This window comes from Citrus clementina, unplaced genomic scaffold, assembly GCF_000493195.1.
Source record: "Citrus clementina cultivar Clemenules unplaced genomic scaffold, Citrus_clementina_v1.0 scaffold_3, whole genome shotgun sequence".
Taxonomy (NCBI): domain Eukaryota; kingdom Viridiplantae; phylum Streptophyta; class Magnoliopsida; order Sapindales; family Rutaceae; genus Citrus; species Citrus x clementina.
This window is the reverse complement of record NW_006262339.1, coordinates 1,413,564-1,434,623: the sequence shown is the minus strand read 5'-3', so window position 1 is coordinate 1,434,623 and position 21,060 is coordinate 1,413,564. Positions and strand designations below refer to the sequence as shown.

At 34.0% G+C, this 21,060-nt stretch overlaps 3 protein-coding genes across 5 annotated transcripts in view; 1 reads left to right on the top strand and 2 right to left on the bottom strand.

The window, feature by feature from the left end:
• Positions 1–2,574: 2,574 nt before the first annotated feature.
• On the bottom strand, positions 2,575–10,171 carry LOC18050241 (E4 SUMO-protein ligase PIAL2). Of its 3 annotated transcripts, XM_024187936.1 has the most exons (16): positions 9,760–10,171; positions 9,452–9,524; positions 9,154–9,219; positions 8,611–8,676; positions 8,447–8,517; positions 7,915–7,966; positions 7,649–7,720; positions 6,750–6,817; positions 6,602–6,650; positions 6,407–6,491; positions 6,220–6,321; positions 6,020–6,071; positions 5,463–5,514; positions 4,560–4,676; positions 3,685–4,485; positions 2,575–3,575 (listed from the first exon to the last, which is right to left on the bottom strand). In XM_024187936.1, the coding sequence occupies exons 1-16, from the start codon at positions 9,915–9,917 to the stop codon at positions 2,847–2,849; spliced, it is 2,613 nt and encodes an 870-aa protein (XP_024043704.1). In that variant the 5' UTR covers positions 9,918–10,171; the 3' UTR covers positions 2,575–2,846. The 3 variants fall into 3 exon arrangements, with proteins under 3 accessions (XP_024043704.1, XP_024043705.1, XP_024043706.1); XM_024187937.1 differs by lacking the exons at positions 6,602–6,650; positions 6,750–6,817; XM_024187938.1 differs by lacking the exons at positions 9,452–9,524; positions 9,760–10,171 and having other exon boundaries at positions 8,611–8,665.
• A 1,508-nt stretch (positions 10,172–11,679) lies between these two features.
• LOC18050240 (serine/threonine-protein phosphatase PP1) lies at positions 11,680–15,611 on the bottom strand. Its single transcript, XM_006439396.2, has 4 exons — positions 15,060–15,611; positions 13,095–13,654; positions 12,531–12,743; positions 11,680–12,222 (listed from the first exon to the last, which is right to left on the bottom strand). The coding sequence occupies exons 1-4, from the start codon at positions 15,235–15,237 to the stop codon at positions 12,208–12,210; spliced, it is 966 nt and encodes a 321-aa protein (XP_006439459.1). The 5' UTR covers positions 15,238–15,611; the 3' UTR covers positions 11,680–12,207.
• Positions 15,612–18,029: 2,418 nt separating this feature from the next.
• The window catches only part of LOC18050238, a 5,102-nt gene continuing 2,071 nt past the window's right edge, over positions 18,030–21,060 (top strand). Inside the window, exons 1-4 of the mRNA XM_006439393.2 lie at positions 18,030–18,649; positions 18,996–19,316; positions 20,116–20,268; positions 20,409–20,749. Coding sequence (XP_006439456.2) covers positions 18,469–18,649; positions 18,996–19,316; positions 20,116–20,268; positions 20,409–20,749 — 996 coding nt within the window. The 5' untranslated portion in view covers positions 18,030–18,468. The remainder of the gene's footprint in view (positions 18,650–18,995; positions 19,317–20,115; positions 20,269–20,408; positions 20,750–21,060) is intronic.

Genomic DNA, 21,060 nt, shown 5'->3' with positions numbered 1-21,060 from the left:
TGATTTGGTTCAAGATCCTATATTTTATATAACTTTTTCGAATTTTAAAAAAATCAAAATCTGAGATTAAAATTATCGAATGCCATGATATTACCTATCCTGTAAAGTGTTCAATAGAAGCAGTTGGATCTCATTCCAATGCTCTCAAAGCTTTCACATACTAAACTTCTAAAATACAACCAAATATAATATTAGTTTACTACAGACTACAGTTAAAAGCCCTAGTTATAATAGTTGTTTGCCTATTAAATTATGTCCCGGTAGACAAACCTCTTCTATTCTCTTAAGTCTTAACTACTTAAGAAACCTCTTTTCTGGAAAAATAAATAAATAAATAACCCACCAACCATTATTTACTTTAACTAACTCATGAATGGCCACTGAAGTGCAATAATAAGGACATTGAACTATAATAAAATAAAATAAAAATTAAATAAGATACAAACGGTAAAATAAGGTAAATTAAATAAAGAATATTTAATGGACTCATTATAATCAGTAAAATTTAATGAGGGAATAAAAAATTTTATTTGTGATGATATTTTAGCTAAGTCCATTATTAGAATCGTAACCATGATGCCTCAAACAAATCTAAAGTAACCCAAATCTTGTCCGTCAATCATCTACAATTAACCGCACATAATCAAATAATTAATCAAATTCTTACTTCATATTAACGAATGTCCATACAGTGAAATATATTTGTAGATATCTTTTACTGCAAAATAATATTATATTTAGTTGTATTTTATAAGTTTAGTGCGCGAAAACTTTAAGAGCGTTGGATTAGTCTAATTTGATCCAATTGCTTATATTAAACATTCGGAGGATGAGTAATATTTGGACATTCGAATATTACATATGGGAAGACCCCTATGACTGTGAGGGCTACTACTCTGAAAAAAGAAAGGGATACATAAAGTCATCGATCGCATGTGATGGACCGCTGTGGATGTCAGTTGTAAAATATTTAGTTTCAAATTAAGTGATTATTAATTTATATAATGAGTGAAAAAATCGAATATTTGAATATTTATTATCTTACAAATTTATCGGATTATTAATTTAATATGATGGTTCAAATAAAAAACTAATAAAAATTATTTTTTAATCGTGATTATTAATTTATTGAAAATTATTTTTTGAAAGATCTACTATATTTAAAGCTGGTTGTATGAATTTTGTTCTCTTTTTACTCTTGTCAAATCTTTGTTGTTACTTACCTTTCATTAGATGTAGCATAAAAAGTCCAAGCTAGTCCTGCCTAGGCTCTTGTCCTTTTACCCGGCACTCCACATGAGGACTTGGACAATGGTTTAAGAGAAAAAAAAAAAAAAAGCTAGGCTAAACTGCCCGCTATTTTTATAAAAAAATTATAATTTAGAATAACAATTTAAAATTAAAAAAGTTTAAAAAAAACTTAAATCCCTAATTTGATTAAAAAAACCTAAAATTATAATATTAAACTCTTTTAAGCGTTAGTTAATTAAGAAATTGCTTAAATTAGAGATTCTAATATTAAAAAATTAAATCTCTAAATTTTTATTTACTTTATTTTTTATTTTTTTAAAAATATTTTTTTTAATCTATTATTAATTATAACAACTTATTGATTATTATTTATTAACTAATTTTAACTTTATAACAATTAAAAAAAAAAAATTGAAAGCCCAACTCGAACCATGCCCTTATACTTTCTCTTAAATGGACTTGGGTTTGGGTTTGGAAAAGCCCCACCCAAACCTATATTTTGCCATCTCTAAGCAACAACTGTTTGTTTATTTACGTTTTCTAGGAAAAACTATTTATTTACATATGATGCCATGAATAAATCTGTAATTTACCTTTTTATATCATGCTTACGTCTTGACATTTTCCTTAAAATTATGGTCTGGCAGTTTGGACCAAATTGATTTGAAATTTTCTTTAAAAGACGAAAGTTGATGCATTTATGGAATTATGGTTTAACTTAAGACTCTGTTTGTTATTGGGATGTTATAACTTTTAAGCTAATATTATTGTGAAAAAAAATTATAATTTTAAAATAAAAGTTAATCATATACAATAAACACAATTTTTAAATAGTAATTTTGACAAAATTAATAAAAATATAATAAATTTTGTATCATAAAAATATAAAATTAAATCAATGTAACTTTTAATGTACAACAATTACTGTTTACCAAACACTTAAGTATTATATCTTTTAGGTTATAATTATCCAACTTCAATCCCGAACGAAGCCTCGGTGACTACTCTTGTAGAGAGATAATAATTATGTGTCCAGTTGATAAAAAATAAACACCTATATTGATACTTGCTTATAATTTCATGTTTTTCGGTGGTCTAATATTAGACACGACTATGTTAAATATAATTTAAATAAATATTATGTGAATAATATATTTATTCCTAAATTATATTACTATTCATGAATTAAATGTTCAATATTCAATATTATTGTGAATAAATAATTAAATACTTTTTATTACTGTTCAATATTAATTTAAATAAATTATTGAATTAACTTTGACAGTTAATCTCAAATTAAATACATGATAAAAATAAGTTATATAATAAAACTAGGAGATTTGAATTAAAATGAGATATTTCATCTAAACTTAAACCTACGTGAAAATAAAGATTAGTAGTGCCATAATTTTGGAGTATAATTTGGAGTAACATGCTAGTCTTGATAGCCAAACATTTATGCCTCAAATTAGTCTAGTCCTACCGTTTGTCCTAGCATCCAAATTAAGGAGTGACCGTATATGACACAAACTCAGCCAAGCTCAAAACACGTATACAGCGTGACTACAGCACAGTTGTTCGCGACAAGTCAGACGTCAATGCATACCATGAGAACGCTCAGGCCGAGTACCAGAGACTCTACTACCAGGATCAGTAACTGGATTAGTTTGTAACTGAGGAAAACGGGTATTGCTATTTCCAAGTAATGCCTGCAGCTGGTTTGGAACAGAGAGGTGAGGAGGTGGACTCAGTTGCGGTCTTGCCGGTTGGGCTACTGGCTGGGTTGGAAGAATCATCATATGGCTAAGAGCATCACTATATGCCCTACCAGAGAGGCTTCCTCGCATTCTGCCTGTGGGCCGCCAGTTTTGTTCTAAAGGAAAATCCGTCGGATTATCTATCATAACTGATTGCATTGAACCTCCCACATTCTCTCTTTGATCCCCTACTGATCCCCTAACCCCAACAGAAGTTGTAGGATATCTAGGGCCTGCACTGGGTGTTTGGACTTGAACTGGCACTGTAGGAGGCTGCCTAGTCATCTGGGGTCTAGATAAGGGTCGCTGAGCAATAGCCATGAGCCTGGCATGTTGGCGACTTTCATTTATTGCTGGGTGGCCAGACCCAACTTGTACGCTCCCTTGCTGAGGAGTTCGTGAGTAAGGTGAAGATGATTGGGCTGCGCTTGTAGACTGGCTCATCAATGGAGGCATCCTTGGATTTAGAGCTTGATGCTGCTGATGTGAAATCTGATTATTGGTTGACAGACCAGAAGAGACTCTGTAAGCACCTGACAGTGCACTTGAAGCTTGAAGGCCAACAGCCTGGTTGACAGAAAGATCATGAAAACTCCAATCCCCATGGAAAGATTGAAAACCGTAAAAGAAAGTAGAAAATAAAATGCTTTCTAAACTAAACACTAACAAACCTAACCTGTGCTGCTGATTGATGCTGCAATGGGGATGAAGCTATATCTGACCCCAAGACTGTATTCATGTGGGACCTGGAGATCCGCTGCTGCTGTTCCATATCACTAAAACCATGGGATGCAGCTGGAAGAGCCTGAACTGCCATTGGAGTTCGGTTAAGATGTCTAGCAACTGCTGACCTCCCATATTCATAGTTGACACTTGGATTCATTAATTGTGTCTGTTGTATCTGCAGATTATTGGGAGCAGAACAAAGACTTTGCATTACAGGAGTTGTCAGATGAGTATAGCCAAGAGCATCCACTTCCCGATTAAATGCAGGAGAAATGGCATCAGTTAATACAGGAGACACCATAAAACTGGTTGAACTAGGTGCAGAAACGCCACCAACTGTTTGGCCATCTGACCTAGCATCAGAGGAAGCGGAACCATCAGGATACAAAATTCCAGCCCAGAAGTCATCATCTGTTGTAACAAAATTTTGATCAGCTTGGACTGTACTGATCAATTCAGATGGCATAGTTAAATTTGTAGAGACAGGTTGACTATGAAGATCTGGTTTCACATCTTCAATTTCGCCAGTGCTCATTGCATCAATCTCGTCATCATTCTTTGTAAGATCTAGAATTACAGGATTGGAATTTGCAACAGCAGCGGATTCTTGGTGCTCACAACCTTCTTTCTCGCTACTAAGGATTCTATCATGTGCCTGATCCACATTGTCATCAGCTTCCATTATAGCTTTCCACGATCCATCTGCAGATATAATTACATCAGCAACATTCTCTCCAACTTCTCTCAGGACCTGGAAAAGTTATGACAGGTTAACATAATGATGGCGAAATACTACATGTAAAGTGCAACCCACCAGCTACTTGCCTTGACCATATTCTGATCAACACGAATGTCAGTGTAGCAGACATGCTGATTACAGTGTGGACAGCGCCAGGATGGTCTTCTTGAATTTATATGGACATAGTTGCTAAAATCAAAACACTATCCAAACAGAAAGAAGAAAAAACTATCAAACTATCCCAACAAAAAAAAAGGTAAAATGATCAACAGTTTACATGATTTTGATTATCATGGAGAATTCCATTAATAGAAATAGTTGCAAATTTGAGTAATCCATAATTATTGTAAATAAGGGCCTGTTTAGTGGTTGGCAGCGAGGTGCCGGGGCTTTCAACCCACAGCTAATGTGGAGCAAAAGCTATAACTGCCAAGGAAAAGCTTATGGCTGTCATGTAAGACTTTATTAATAAATTTCTGTTTAAAAATGGATAAAATTAAAAACAAAAAATAAAAAATTACAGCTGCCAACACCCAGCTGTGGCAGTTATCAAACTCTCTAGCTGGGCAGCAGTTCAAACAGGGCTTAAGTTTACTTCATGGACAGCTGGTCGACTTTGCTGTTTCGAGTTTCATCTTCAATACAAGTTTCAGGCTCTTACCCTAATTATCGAAAATAAGATTCCATCTCACAATAGCATGCCATATACTATCCCACTAAAAGATACTAAAATCTCCACCTAAAGTCCACAGAATAAAGTTTGGCTGAAATGAAAATAGTGCACTTCAAGCACACGCAACATTTGGAGCACTGGAATTATCACCAAGAAACAGAAGTAGACACATATATAAATCAAAACAGAGTTCCAATAGCTTGTTGGTTATAAATAGAAAACAGATAAAAATTATGGAATAACAGTATACACGATTGCAGTTTCCTACATGGTGTTGCTTCTCATTAAAATGCGTCCTACCGTAAGGAATACACACCTGATGATGTCTGCATGAATGTCCTTTTACAGGAGTGTTTATACGTTTATAACTGTCAAGAAGGGGAATGCAGTCAGTCAACAAATCTTCACAGCAACAAATGGAGAAATATGAAATGTTTACACATAAATATCCATAGAAATGACAGAAAGGTTATCTTGAAGATGTGTTACAATTGGTTTAACAAATAGGATGTTAAACTCACAGACATAAACCCCATTAAAAAGGGGATATATGATTAGCATGCAACTCAAAGGAAGATAAGGTTTTAGGCCACCTAGTGGAAAGGTAATGGAAATCTGGGAAGCACACGTGTCTCTTCCAAATAGGGACAGCCCACATTGTTAGGCCACTATCATCTTTAGATCCAATTTATAGAAATAATGAACTTGCAAACCCATGCACATATAAACATCAATCAGTGTTCTAGATCTTAGAATGTTGAGCCATACAATATTGTCACATGCAAGTACCTCCCTCCCTACACCATCAGAGGTTAAAGTGTTGGATTACTTAGCCACAAATGGAAAAAGAATAACTTGCAGTTCGTAGCATACCTTATGGGACAATTAAGTGATATTCGTGATGGCCCCTCAATTAGATCAGAGTCTAATACAACAAAAGGAACAAAATTAATAAAAGCAATAGCATGCGTAAATGCAGATTGCCTAAAAAGTACTAACTTGTGAAGTCATGATAATGAAAAAATGAATAGGCTAAAGTGTTGTGTGTCATCTTTCTTCCCTCTAATGCATACCTGAATCCTGCATGGTAATACCAGACTGCACATAATCTTGTAGCTTAGAAGACTCGAGTGATGATGCCATACTCATAACAGCAACAATTATAATATAATGACCTTGACAATGTCCACAATATCTGTAAGAGCAATATCACTAATGAAACAGGAATATATAGACATAAAAACATGTTTTAAACCATACCATTGAATTGACCCACTACTTGAAGAAGATTTGTTCCATATTTTAGCATTGGACACACATTAGTCGGCAACTGTGGGCCAGGGTCCTGATGAAGTATAGAAATACAACAAAGAAATTTTCAATTAAGCCTATGTTACATGGATAACGTGCCACTTTATAAATAAAATATCAAGAACTATGTGTGCTTGCACAAACCATGAACACATTAGTTCTTCTCTCAATTCCCTTTCCGTTCAAAATAAAGCTACAGATGTTAAAGAAGAAAATGATTAAAACGATCCAAAATAACTCTACCCAATGAAAAAGAAATGGAATATAAAGTATGTATATATGTAATTCTTACTTCACATGTTGCGGACTTATAACGCAAGCAGATGTCTCCGTTTTATCTGTTTGTGCTACAAATAACCGCTGCACGCAGAATGGGAAAGGGTAAACAAAAAAAGAGACGTGCAATGATTCCCATAACAATTGTTTCTAGATATTGACTACCAATGTAAAAGGGAAAAAGTCAAAGCAACTAGATATTTCAATTGGAATATGTGTTTTTCCTCTCTTTTAATTTGGTCTAATTTATATATATATATATATATGTACCTATTAAAAAGTGAGTATAATGCCTCCATTACATGAACTTCAATGTATCCTAACAAAAGCAAAGTGCATTCGACACAAATCCCAAAAGACTAGACACAAAAGCATGGATGACTGCTATCTTAATGAAATGTTATAACTATCTCAATGAAACGTTCTATCTCATTGCTATCTCAATGAAATGTTATAACTAGACACAGTATACGCATGCCAATTGCTAATTTCTACTATTGACAATCTACATTATGCTATGTTGTCCTACAAATTTTCTAATCAACCTCATATTATACATATCAATGCAGTCACCTATGCAAGGACAGAACAAGATACAGTGGGTAAAACAGAAGAAATTATTAACATCAGCCTGCCATGCTCAAATTCGTAAATATTCCCTGAAAAATTTACTTAGCAATTGTAATGCTAAAAAAAAAAAAACCCTAAATTGAGTCACTATGAGTGAGCATTACATATATTAAGATAGGAATAGACTTTGATCCAGCGAAACTCAATATCCTCAACAAAAATTTCAATTACATATGATCAAGCTAAATAAATAAATAAATCCCGCTTAGGAAGTAAAAAGGACTTTGCTTGACATGCTGCACACTAAAATAATTTGAAAATCTCATTTAAATAAAAGATGCTTACAATCTTTTCTTCTGTGGATTGTATCATATTCTTGGAGATATGGAAATCAATCATGAATGCTCCATATCCAGGCTGCATGGCAGGAAACATAGATTAATGTATGCTTTAAGTATTTTTTGTACCAAAAAAACTGGAAAATAACAGCAACCCCCTTCAATTACTAAGAACATAATGACCCACTGCACTTCAAACAAATAATCCCCTTGGTGATTTTCCATCCCACCCAAATAATAAAATAAATAAGCCGCCATATCATTATAAACCACCTCAACTTCAAGAGAAGCAAGAATCTGGCCCATCTTCAGCAGTGGATAGAACCTGAGCAGACAGAGGAAGAAAAGGAAAGCTTTCAAACAATGTCCTTTATCGATAGCAATCATTATCAATTGTGATTCCAAACTATGTGGAATAAATAACAAAATTTTGACTTCCACATTGAAACATGTGGCCATTGAGGTGCCTTGTATTTGCAATTACCCTCAAATAGAAGTTCCATCTGATTGACATAAGTATAAATGAAAATCGGACACGAATTGAAATAGTTACTATTATCAACAAAATATCTGACCAGAAATCTAAAAGACAGAACCAAAAGTGATATGCTTAAACTAGTCAAGACACGTCAAAGTAGTTGCTGGGCATAAAGGTAATAGACAAATCCATGACTCCTAGCAGGAAAAGAAATCTAAAGCTGGAGGAATAATTAACTAGGGCCTAGGTAACAGGACCAGCACTTTTAGGCAAATGTAATGTATAAAGAAATATTAGCACAACAAAATTGGTTCAAGATACTCCTACCTAGTCATAATTGTTGAAACAGTGGAAACCAAATTGCCATTAATCGAAGGACCTAAGAAGCCACTTCCTATCTGAACAACCAGAAACACGATAGTTAGCAAAATCAACATAACATGTGCCTTTAATTGTAATCATGCTCCACTAGAGAATTGTTAGTAGCCAACCTCATCAGCAAGAGCGATAAGTTCTTGAGCCTCCTCAACTGAAAACCATTCAATTCTGCAAGCACTCTACCATCAGAACACAATATCAGTTAAATAAGAAATTTAGAATATTTAATGCATGGATTTATGGCATTCTTAAATAGATGTTCATATTGTAAAGAGTATGAGACAAATAGGAATTTAACTGAAAGGAACTTCCCCTCCAGATTAAGATAGGTATTTAACAGCACCAGGAAAAAATGACACATAAAAGCATTTGAAGAAATCGAGACATCAAGCACAAAGAAAACATAGATTTTAGAGTGGTTGAAAACCATCCAATGTCCCAAAATCACAACCCTGAAGTTAAAAATAAAAATGTATCCATCTTTCACAAGGAAGAATTCAACACTGCAGTCCAAACCAGATCCCAGCATGCGAAACATAACGAAAGGCAGACTGGGACACTAAGGCATTGGTAGAAGTTCAAAACTGCAAGCAACATCAACTCTAGAGTAACTCAACTATGTCTCAGTCTCGAAAAACGGCAGCATTGAAAAGTACCTTAACAGAGAACATCAGCACCATGATAGCTGCTTGTAACACAGGATCATTTTTTCGTTGGCAAATCTACATAGCATACAAAAATAATTATTAGAAACATAAAAAAATAAAATAAAATGTTAAAGAAGCAAGTAGATGTACTATATACCGTGAGGGATGCATTCATAAAACAGTATAGAAAATGCTTTCCAAATAGAAGATGAGACAAATACTTTGTGGTCAAAGAAATCAGTGAAACTTGAAGATCAAAACAGGACGTATGAGCAATAAATAAATGAGATACATATATATAAATCACCTTTTTCAATAATGAAGGTAATTCTTGAGCTTTGGGAGGAACTTCATTGTTTGCAACAGCATAATCAATACCCCTGTATTATCCAGTCCAGCATAGCAAAAATAGCATGTTTTCTATCAGGATCAAAGGCATGACAGGCATTAATTAATTCTATAACCGAATTTTGCCGCACCAAAATTTGAAAAAAAAAAAAAAAAAGAGAGCTGAAAACCTAGCAAAATCCACTGGCAAAACAAAACAAATCAGGATTATGGGCCCTAACCTAAAGCATGCATAGGAAAAACGATAAGAGTTTGAATTGAATTTACCTCGAGAGGAAGAGGCAGAGACTGAAGAACTCTCTGACGTTTTGGTGGTCAGGCTGAAGAACGTAAGCAGCCAATCTCTGGGCTGCCTCTTCTACTCTCTGCGAGTTCGCCGCCGAGGCCTTTAATTGCTGCAGAAGCTGCTGCTGGACCGCTCCCATACTTCTCCCCCGAAAGCGTTTCCCCAGTCAACGCCGGCGCCGTATTGAGAATTGGATAGGAATTATTACTTCAATGCCAGGGTGGGCGAATCGTAAATTTGGCCGTGGTTCTGTCGGCGATATAACTTGAGGAGGAAACAAGCGCGAATCAGGTGCTGGTTTTTTACTGCGAACATATAAGACATTCACACGTGGCAGCAGCTAATAATGAAACAAGTTATTTTTATCTTGATTAGACTCCTCGACTTTTTGCGTCTTGATTTAGCTCAATTGAAGCCGATAGGAAATTAGCATTTTTGTCCATTTTGATTGAGATTGAATACTAATTTTGTATCATCATTATCGCAAATTTGAAAGCATCTAATTACTCTTAAAATATAAGCAAAACTTCACTGCGATTTACTTCATTATGATTTTCCAAAAACTAATGAAGACTTTAATGGATTTAAAAGTTAATAAAATTTACTGACATTGAAGGATATTTTCCAAAACTAATGCACTAATCTTCAATCTTTAATCTAAAAAATTCATTTGCTGTGATGGATATTTTAATCATTTTAAATCAAAATAAGAAAAAATAGGAGTTAAATGAGAATAACTATGGGGTTAAATATCATTACTCTTATGCTGTGGTAAGCCTACCTAAAATTAAGAATGATTATTAGAGTTTTCATTCTCATAGGAGGTGAAAATGAGAATTGTATTTCTTAAAGTGATCATATTATCCCTACTTAAATATTGAAATTCTCATTTTATCCTTTTCTTTTTATTATTATTATTATTATTATTATTATTATTATTATTATTATTATTATTATTATTATTATTATTATTATTATTATCATCATCATATTCATAAATTCAATTTAGGATATATAATATGCCATAATTTCAATCCTGTTTGTAAAACTGGAAGAAATCAAAGTATCTTTGTTCCCTTGATCCAAAAGTGGTTTAATTGGCAAAATTATGGTAAATCATTGATTCATCTAGTGTTTAAATATAACATTTCAAAATTGAAAAGTTCAAAACAAAAATAGATAGATCCAACATCACATTCAGAAAGATTTATGATACATGTATAGAGTATACTCAATGTGTACGACCTTGCCGCACGTATGTATTTTAAATGATACCATGGGACAAATGTAAAGCAGAGCAAATTATTTCTGCTCCAAGAATAGATGACTGTGTTGGTTGCAATTGATGTGAATCTACTTGTCCAACAGATTTCTTGAGGGTTTGAGTTTATTTGTGGCAGGAAACAACTTGAAACATAGGTCTAGCTTATTGAGATTGATGTGTTACCAAAAATTCCAATTGAATCTGGTTTGAATACATTTTTTTTTTTTTACCGATTACCGACAATAACCCGTACTCAAAAAAGAAAAAAAAGATATGAATATATTCTATTCCGGAGTTTTGAGCACAAGATTTTCTGGTTTTTGAGCACAAGCACAACAACAACAACAACAAGCACAAACAACAACAACAACAACAAGAAGAAGCACAAACAACAACAACAACAACAACAACAACAACAATAATAATAATTATTATTATTATAAATAACAATAAAAATTGACAATAATTAACCAAAATTGATTTAGTAATTTATAATAATTCATTCTGATTCTAAGATAAAGTAAATACATTAATGGGGATACAGTTCATTCCGATTCTAATTTCCACAACTAAAGTAAACAATTTGTTTTAACTTTGGTTTTTCATTCTCATTTCAATCCATTCTAATTCCAGTCTGTTTCAATTCCAATCCATTCCCAATTACTAATTAGTAAACACAATATGATAGGTTTGGCCACAGCCCAGAGGAATGCGTAATCCATTTAACAAATCCTCATGGGTCTAACCGCAAGTCTGAATGCGAGGACCATCAAGTGCAGTGTCATATGTCGAATACAAAATGCAACCGAAAGTCAATTTGCATTTGATTAGCAAGATAATTAACAAACTACAACAAAATGAAAATGAAAACAGATGAAACAAAAATAGTGCATCTACACCAATTGTGCAATTCAGCATTATGAAGTTAGAATTCCCATTTTACATGATGAAAAAACAAAGACCACAGGTTTTACTGCAATTAATAACTCAGGCTATCGTCACACACCGTTGCAGAAACTCTCATGTCTTGACATCCCTTCTTAAGTGCCCAAAAAGGCTTGACTGACTCTGCGACTAGTCACGCCAACCAAACAAGTACAGAAAGCCAGGATATGAACTATGCCCTTCATCCTTCAGATCATTGGTATCAGTCAAATCAATCCGATCACCCCTTCCCACCCTGAAAAGGAAAGTAAGGAATTAAAAGGTATACTGATTCAAGACTTTGACATATTTCAGAGCTAACTGAACATTTTGGTCCATTTATTAGGAGTCCCTCTCAACCATGCGAATCTCCAACAGCAAATTCCTAAGTTATTAGGATCAAGACATCTCATTATTAATCTTAGAACAGCAAACAGATATATTAAGTTATTCCTAGCATGATTTGCATAAGATTTAATAGGAAGCTCCAGTATCAGGCGAATGAGATCGAACTGTCCGCACAAGAAGGCTGATGAGTTGTATGACTACTAAGGGTTTTGTTACCTTATGGGGAGGAGTTCCGGGTCTCAACATGTTATTGCCAAATCCAACTTTTCCTTTCTTCTCAGACGCCTTAAGGATCTGAAAGGAGCATGTCAATGTATCATCCACACTCATCATGGCACCGGCATTATCAAATTCGCCACAGTAATTTGGTGCAGAGAATACAGTCACAAGCTGACGCTTTGCAAAAAATTCATAACCATCTTCCACAACCTGATGAATCATTTGGCAAAATGAAGAAACTTAAATTCAAGCATCAACATAGACATGCACAGACTTATCCACACAAAGACATGCCTATAAGGAAAGAAGAGAGAGATGATTATGATGAAAATGCAACTTTCGATATGATTGACAATCTACTTGGATTTTCAAGTAAGTAAAATGGAAATTAATGTAAATTCACTACGACTTGTAACCTAAATGTAAACCAAAATAATAATATTAATAATTATTATATTGACCAGCCCAAAAACCACTTAATAACAATGGGATTCAGTCAACAAAAATTTCCAACAACAAGAGTATCCAAAAGAGTTGGAAAACTAATCCAAGTTCTAGTACCTGATGAGCTCGACAGATAAGATCAAGGTCATGCTTCTGAAGGAATTCAACAACCTTGTCAGCCCCAAAGGTGTAGGACACACCCCTGTCATTCTCTCCCCAGCCCTCAATATCTTTGTCAGGATCAGCCCACAACAAATCACAAAGAAGGCCCTGATCTGGCACATCAACAGGGCGAGCAATATTCCTGATCTGATCCAAATTTTTCAAATCAGGAGATAACCCACCATGCATACATAGAATCTTTTCATCTACGAGAGCCGCAACAGGCAGACAATTAAAGCAGTCTGTAAATGTTTTCCACACACGAACATTAAACCTCCTCTTGCACTCATCATAAAAACCATAAATACGGTTGATGGAAGCACATTCATGGTTGCCCCTAAGAAGAAAAAAGTTCTCCTTATATTTGACCTTGTATGCAAGAAGCAAGCATATTGTCTCTATACTCTGCTTACCACGATCAACATAATCCCCGAGGAATAAATAATTTGCTTCAGGTGGGTACCCACCATACTCAAACAAACGCAGAAGATCCGAAAACTGACCATGAACATCACCTGGCAAAACGATACACAGACCTTATTTATCAATGACATATGAGTACCATGAGATTCAAAACAGTTGACAGGTACGCCGACTTAACATACACATACACATAGGAACATTCTTCGATTATCAACAAGAGACGATTTGATCATGATAAGTGAATTTAAAAGAATTCAAGAGCATTCAAAATATGCATGATTAAGAAAAGATGCTTCCCAAATTAATGAAAATAGTTAGGTGCTTTGACTTTTATATTTTGATTGTTGCTCATCATTACTAATTACCTTTCTACATAAGTGTCATCATACCATTCAATTTCAGTTTTTTGTCACCGATCAGAGCAGTAAAATAATTCAACGTACAATCATATATCATTATGATCCGATCACAAGGATGAAACCTTCAGAAACAGGTATTAGAATTTTCCCCTAAAATGACGGAAGGAGCCTTCATTAACTTCCAAATACAGATAAAAACTTATTAGCAGAGAAAAGCGGGTTATTACAAAATTACATATGCAAAGCAAAAAGTTTTCTCCAAATAAGGCAGTTAAATTGATAAATAGGGGAAAAATAGGAGTTAGATTATAAATTTCAGAAAATAAATGAGTTAACAATCACCCACCAGTCAAACATTTAATCAATTGTGGCAATCCAACTTGAATAAATAATATTAATGAAGTCAAAAAGATCATTCTACCGGTATATACAAAATATGAATGAGGCAGTCGTCATGCAACGACATGGTAGACTTAATAGGTACAACATTTCACATTGATCTCACAAATGGCAAATATGCACGTAAACCCACTTTCCCGGTTGTTTTATGATTACTTATCAAATACAGCAATCAACTCATGTTACTTTCCACGATCTAACTAATTATATCAATCATCATGTCGCCCTTGATGATATTTCTTTTCAACAGTCTCCTTCAAAATATTCAAAACCCATTCACACATTCGCTACATTATATTTAATCTCTTTCAAATCATTTTAGTGAATTCACCGTGTTAGACTTTGTTACCACACCTTCATTTATTTATCATCCTCTCAACTAATTCTAAGATCAATAATGGAAATATAAACACACCAACAACATTTTTCCCACATAAATTCTGGTACATTCATTTCCTTCAATAGAATCCAATTAATATGTCCTCAACAAACAAAATATACAAGGGAAAAAAAACAAAGGAAACAATTTTTAAAAAAAGAAGATTCTGCAATTTTCATCTGAAACTCAAAAGTACACAAAAAACTTCACACAAACAAGTCAAATTTACCACATAAACAGCCTTAAAAAATATGTTATTAGCACCAGTACGGAGGCAAAAAAGGACTTAGTTTTTTGCTTTTAAAAATATAAATTAAAAAAAGAACATAATTTTACCACAAATCAAAAACATAATTTTACCACAAATCTTTATAGGAGCTTCAAGCTCGAGAAGATTAGGCTGGCTAAGGAATATCTCCTTGGACGCAGCACAAAGCTGCCGTATTTCAGCCTCCGTGAGCTGCACCTGCTTCGTCGTCCTCCCATTCTTCGCATCAAGGAGCCGTCGTATTATATCATCAAGCACAGTCTCGTCCATCAAAAAACACAAATACTTATATCGAAATAAAACAAACCCTAGAAATTTATGTTTCTAAAATAAGAATAAAATCAGATACTGACGGTGTTATAAAACCGAGTATTAGATTTGTTGAGTCTCGGATTCAACAGATTCCGTTGACGGAGAAAGGGGAGTTTGGCATATTATTGAGAGAATCGTTGGCGGCCATTTCCCGCTCGGTGGATGAAGTTGACGGAGTTAAAGAGGATATAGGTCATAGGTGAGATGAATGATGAATGATAATAGATTAATCGCTGTTGGTGTTATGCTGTTATGTTATGTGGCGTCTGGTGGGGACGTAATAATATTAACAAACGGAGCTGGCTAAGTTACAGCATCTGTAACTTACAGATGCTGCTTAAGCCAACCCCCAATCTTGCATTTGCATTGCTTTTTCTCTGTAAGTCAGGACACGTGTGCTATTTGCTTTGGGTGCGTATGTTACAGATGCTGTAACATAGCAAGCCCCCTTAACAATAATGATATAACAACAAGAAGCGACTTAATTAGCCGAGCCCTAGGAAAAGTTTCGTGAAAAAAAAAAAAAAAAAAAAAAACCAACCCTATCTGCAAAGTGCAAACTGAGGGAAGCATGCAGATTGCACGTGCGTGTGGGGACCGGGGCGCCTCTTGCCACTTACTTCGGCCTAACTCTTGAGTCTGTCTATGTCTGCGTGTCACTGGCTTATTGCTCCAAATCTACAATTTCTCTTGTAATGATGACTTCATTATGACAAAAGTATTTTTTGGCTTTTTTTTTTGGGGGTATTACATTTGATCTAATGATCAGAAGAAGATTTGTCATTTGTGCAAAGAGAAAGGTAGTGTTCAGAATTTCTTCTTTCTCTTTATTTTCTTTTTCTTTTTTCTTTTTTCTTTTTACTTTTGTTAATTGTTTACTCCTCTTTAATGTTAAGGAAAATGATAATTAAATGGAGACTTTATTATGAATCCTGTGATAATATCATAGAACACTAGTGCCTTGATGCCTTCAAACCATCATTTAACCACTTTATTGTGCAACGAATTAAAAGAAACATAAGAAGGTTATGAAAATAAATCATTGTTACAATAACATTATCACTTGTCAATGATATTAACTTAATTCACATCCTAACATAACCATATATTATCTCCAAAGACTAATTTAGTAGGCATCTTAAATTTTTGTATATCTAATGCTAGAATTTGTTGCCGTAACAAAAATTTTGTGCAAGACGATTTATCACTTTCCTAATATTCATGTTGACGCTTTTTGTGACTGCTCTTGTTCTTCAATTTTCATGGATACAATTTCGGTAATTGTCACCAAATAAGGTCAGTGGATAATAATATCAAATATTTCATAATACATAGCAAGTTAAATGAATAAAAAATGATAAGAGTATAAACTTCCAAAGTTAGGATACATACTTTATTTGGAAGTTATATCTATCACTAATTAAAAATTATCGATAATAATTGATTATTTATATTATCCTTGATAAACGATTTTACAACTATGGTGAATAAATGATATATTAATGTCATATCATTTATAACATAAATTTTGTATCATACTTTTTTAAACATATCATCACATTAGAGATGACATGACAAACAAAAATTAATATTAATTCTTTATTAGGCAGTATGAATTGTTTTGTTATTTTTACTTTTAGGGAAATTATCATTTTACTATCAAAGTTTTACTGACATATCATGTCAGTACCAAAATTTGTTGAAAAATATATTTTACTACTACAATTTTGCGTTGTTATTAATTTACTGTTATTCCGTTAAAAAAGTTTATGTTTAACGGAAATTGAGTTAAAAGTCAATTTTACCCCCAAGAGTCTGGTAGTAAAATAATAATTCTCCTAAAAATTCGGTAGTAAAATGATAATTTCTTTAAAAACTTAGTCGTAAAATGATAATTTATCTATCAAATTAACATACAATTTTACTCTTTCAGCTGAAAATATCTTTAATGCCCTTATGATATTAGCAAATTTTTTAAGTTGTTAACGGAATGGTAGTGAATTGATAACGGAGCAAAACTTTGGAAGTAAAATATATTTTTTGGTAAATCTTGATACTGACATTATATGTAAGTAAAACTTTAGTAGTAAAATGATAATATCCCTTGCTTTTATATTAATAATGTTAAAATTTAAATTGTTTTTTTATAACTGCTAACTTAAAACAATTTAAAAGTGGTTACCAGATATCAAAAAATAATAGTATGTGAAATATAATGGTAGTTGCTGAAATAAGTGAGTGAGAGGTGGCTAATAACTACTTATGAATTTACTATAAGTTAAATATGATACAACTTATCAGGATGCTTAATTTTATATATGGTAAACAATTTTGCTATATATTAGGAATCTTGGTCCGAATCTATTACGGTTTATCTGATTTACTGTTTAAAGTTATCGAATGCTGTTTCGTTTGGATTAAATTTCTTTTCCCAAATTTTTTGCTCAGTAAAATCTTTTAAATTATGATGGCGGTTAAAAATTTGGAGCGCGCACACACGGCACAGACGGAAGTTACGTTACAGCAGGGGCATACCTGTCATTGCATAATAAACAGACCCAGTAGCTACTCTCACGTTGCTGCTGTGCCCACTTTATCGAGTCTTTGTAGCTCTACACGTGTATAATAAAGGATATTTATGTCCAGCCGGGGTAGTAACTATCCCACATCAACAACCGTTATTAAACGTGGCAGTTTTCAACTGCTTAAATAATTTTCTCCAATAGATATAGAAGCATGGAATCATTTCTCAGTGAGCGGATTCCGGCTCCTCATTTCGCCTAATAACAGAAAAGGGCAAGAAAAATTATCAGTGAATCTAGATCAAGCTGACGTCGTCTCACCGGAATATTCCGAACCGACGACCTTATTTCTCAAGTTCAGCATCTTCTTTTTCCCGAAAACTATAAATACTTATCATTCTCACCCAATTTGTGCCCTAGAATTTACAATTCCTCACTTCGCCTCCATCTTAAAGTCAGCCGCAAACAGCAACCATGCTCTCCGTATCCAAACAGCCCCTACCACCTCACTCTTCCTCCTTCGCCCTCACACTTTATAACTGTAATTCTCTTTTGGAGATTCTAGAATTGCTATAGATCGAAGAGAATGTTTGCTTGTTACAGTCTATTTAATGTTAATATCTATCTTGTTTTTGGCGGCGTTGCTGTGGTGTGGTGAGGTGAGGTGATGGATGCGGTGGAGCTAGGCTATCCAGTTGGTGTACCGAATGTTATGGGATCTGAGGTGTTTGGTAGAGCTAGGGTTACGGTCAACGAGGTCGACGCTGCTGCTCGCGAGTCTAATAGTCGTGTTTCGATTCTTGTTAACAGTTCAATTGACCGTTGCAGCACTTTCCTTAATCAGAAAGGTTTCGAGTTTTATTTATTTAAATTTGCATATATTTTAGCTCGAATTCCTGAGAATTATATTTAAACTTTTAGAATCTTGTATCGTTGATTAGCTTTAATAATAATTATTAAGGGGATTTTTTTCACTGATTTTGCGCTGTTTCGCTAATTGTTAAGTTTTTAAAGGTCGGACTTGTGCTGAAATCTTGCTTAAGTGGCTTTTATAGAGTGGACAATCATGATTCTTTTGTTCCCATTAGCCATTATTCTGTTATTTTTTTTAAATGCTTTTACAATTGAATCTATTCTGGTTTTTAGTGGTACTTTGTTGCTTAAACTCACGCGTTAGAAAATATGATTTGGCAGATGTGACTATTACTGTCAATAATTTGGAGTCAGCTTCATGTGATAGGACTCCGGAGAGTGAACCCTGTAAGAATGAAAGTCAGTCATCTAACTTTCGAGTCAAAGACTCAACTGAACCCCTTCATTTTACGGGCACAAGTTCTCCTTCATCTGTGCAAGTACAACGGAAAGCAGGAAAAATGTCAAGAAGTAGTAGCAGATGTTCAAAGAGACCAAGGTTTGCTCAATTAGAAGATAGTACGAGTTCAGCTGGAGTTGACGTCATAAAGGATATATCTGATAATTTAGGACCATACCATACTACAAAATGTAACTCTCTAGGTAATACTCTTTTTCTCATTACTGAAGGTAGCATAACCTTTTGATGTAAACGAAATGTTCATTTGCTTGAAGTATTTACTCTAATTATACGTTGAGAAAGCACATCCTGTGATCATCATCTTTATTATTAATTCTTGTGTCAAAACCTGAAGGGTGACATGGAAAATTTTAACCAAAATCAGCAAATATGTAGACATCAGATGTTGGCAGTATTACTTAAATATGATGATCTGTTGAAATCTGCCATTCACTCTCCTGTTTCAGTGCTGTTTCTCTGTTTTAAAGACCGTTTTGAGCCTGAATTGGAATAAATTTAAAGTTGCTGGATATGGAACTGTACTTGGAATCAGTCAACCAGACTGGCATATTATCTACCCTTCTAATAAAGAAGAGAGGCGCAACATTTATGAAAAACTTCATTTTTCCTTAGTAGTCAAATACTGTAGTATGCAGTCAAATATTTAAAATGTTTCCTCTAGAAGAAGATGAGTTGGTATACAATGTTATTTTGATTGAGCACAGTGAGTCCAAACAGGGTTTAAATTTTCATTGCCCTCCATTTTCAATACTTATGAGGTTTTTGAGTTTTCCAGATTAATCTGAAAAATGTCATTATTTAATGGGAAATGTTTATTGCTTCGTTTGTCAAGCTGTTAGTTATATTCTTCTTTGAGGATATAATTGGGTGATTTGTAAGATTTCACATTCTTTAATGCAAAATATTTGCAATATATACATATATATACGATCGGGGTGTTTATATTGATGTTATACCTGATTTTCATCATATTCATTACAGAAAAAATGCAAATGGTGAAACAAAAGAACATCTACAATAGCAAGCGAAGTGATAAAAGAAATTTCAAAGTGCCTATGAAGGCCAAATATGATTCTTTCACCATAAAGGCAGGTTTGGCGAGCTGTCCAGCCACTGGAGGGAGCAACTTTTTTGGTATGACATGAATGCAAAAAACATTTCTTTTGACATATTGTCTGTGAAAACAGGACATATATATATAATGTATCTATGTATATGTACACGCACAAACGTATCCTGAAATTCATATGTGCTCCTTTGGATGTTAATATCAGGAGTATATGGACTGAAGTCAGATCTTTTGGACGTCACAAAGCATGTAGATGAGTTGTCGCTGAAAGATCTCCTTGATGGCACTTGTGAGTGTCATAGTTTAAGCAAAGACAAGGGGAAAAAGACAGCAAGTTTGAATGAAAATTTCCTGCACTCTGTAAGAAAGGCTTGGTCAAGCCTTCCACTTGCAAAGCCTGCGCAGCCCCAAAATTTTGCTGAGATGGGTAGCAGCACCAACAAGAAATTGCTAATATGTCCAGCAACCTCCATTTCTTTAGTACCAACTGATGATAATGGTGACAAAGGGAATTCCTGCACAACAGATCAGTCTTCATGGGACAAGGTTAGTCATGAGAAATGATCTAGAATCCTGATCGATGGTGTAAACTTATTTGTGCCTCAACTGGCTATGACTAGAAAAGTCATGATTCTCCCATGAAAGCATTATAAGCTTTTTCTCTCACTTCCCTCCCTGTCCCTGATTTGACTACTGACTAGATGCTTCATTTGTTTTTCTTTTTTTTTTTGTTTTTGATATCTGCTACAAATTTGGTCAATTGACCAGATACATTATTCATTAATGGGTCCTCCTTGGATATACCTTTGTACTTCAAGGTCCTGAGCTTGACCAAAAGCCTGCTTTAGATTTATTCT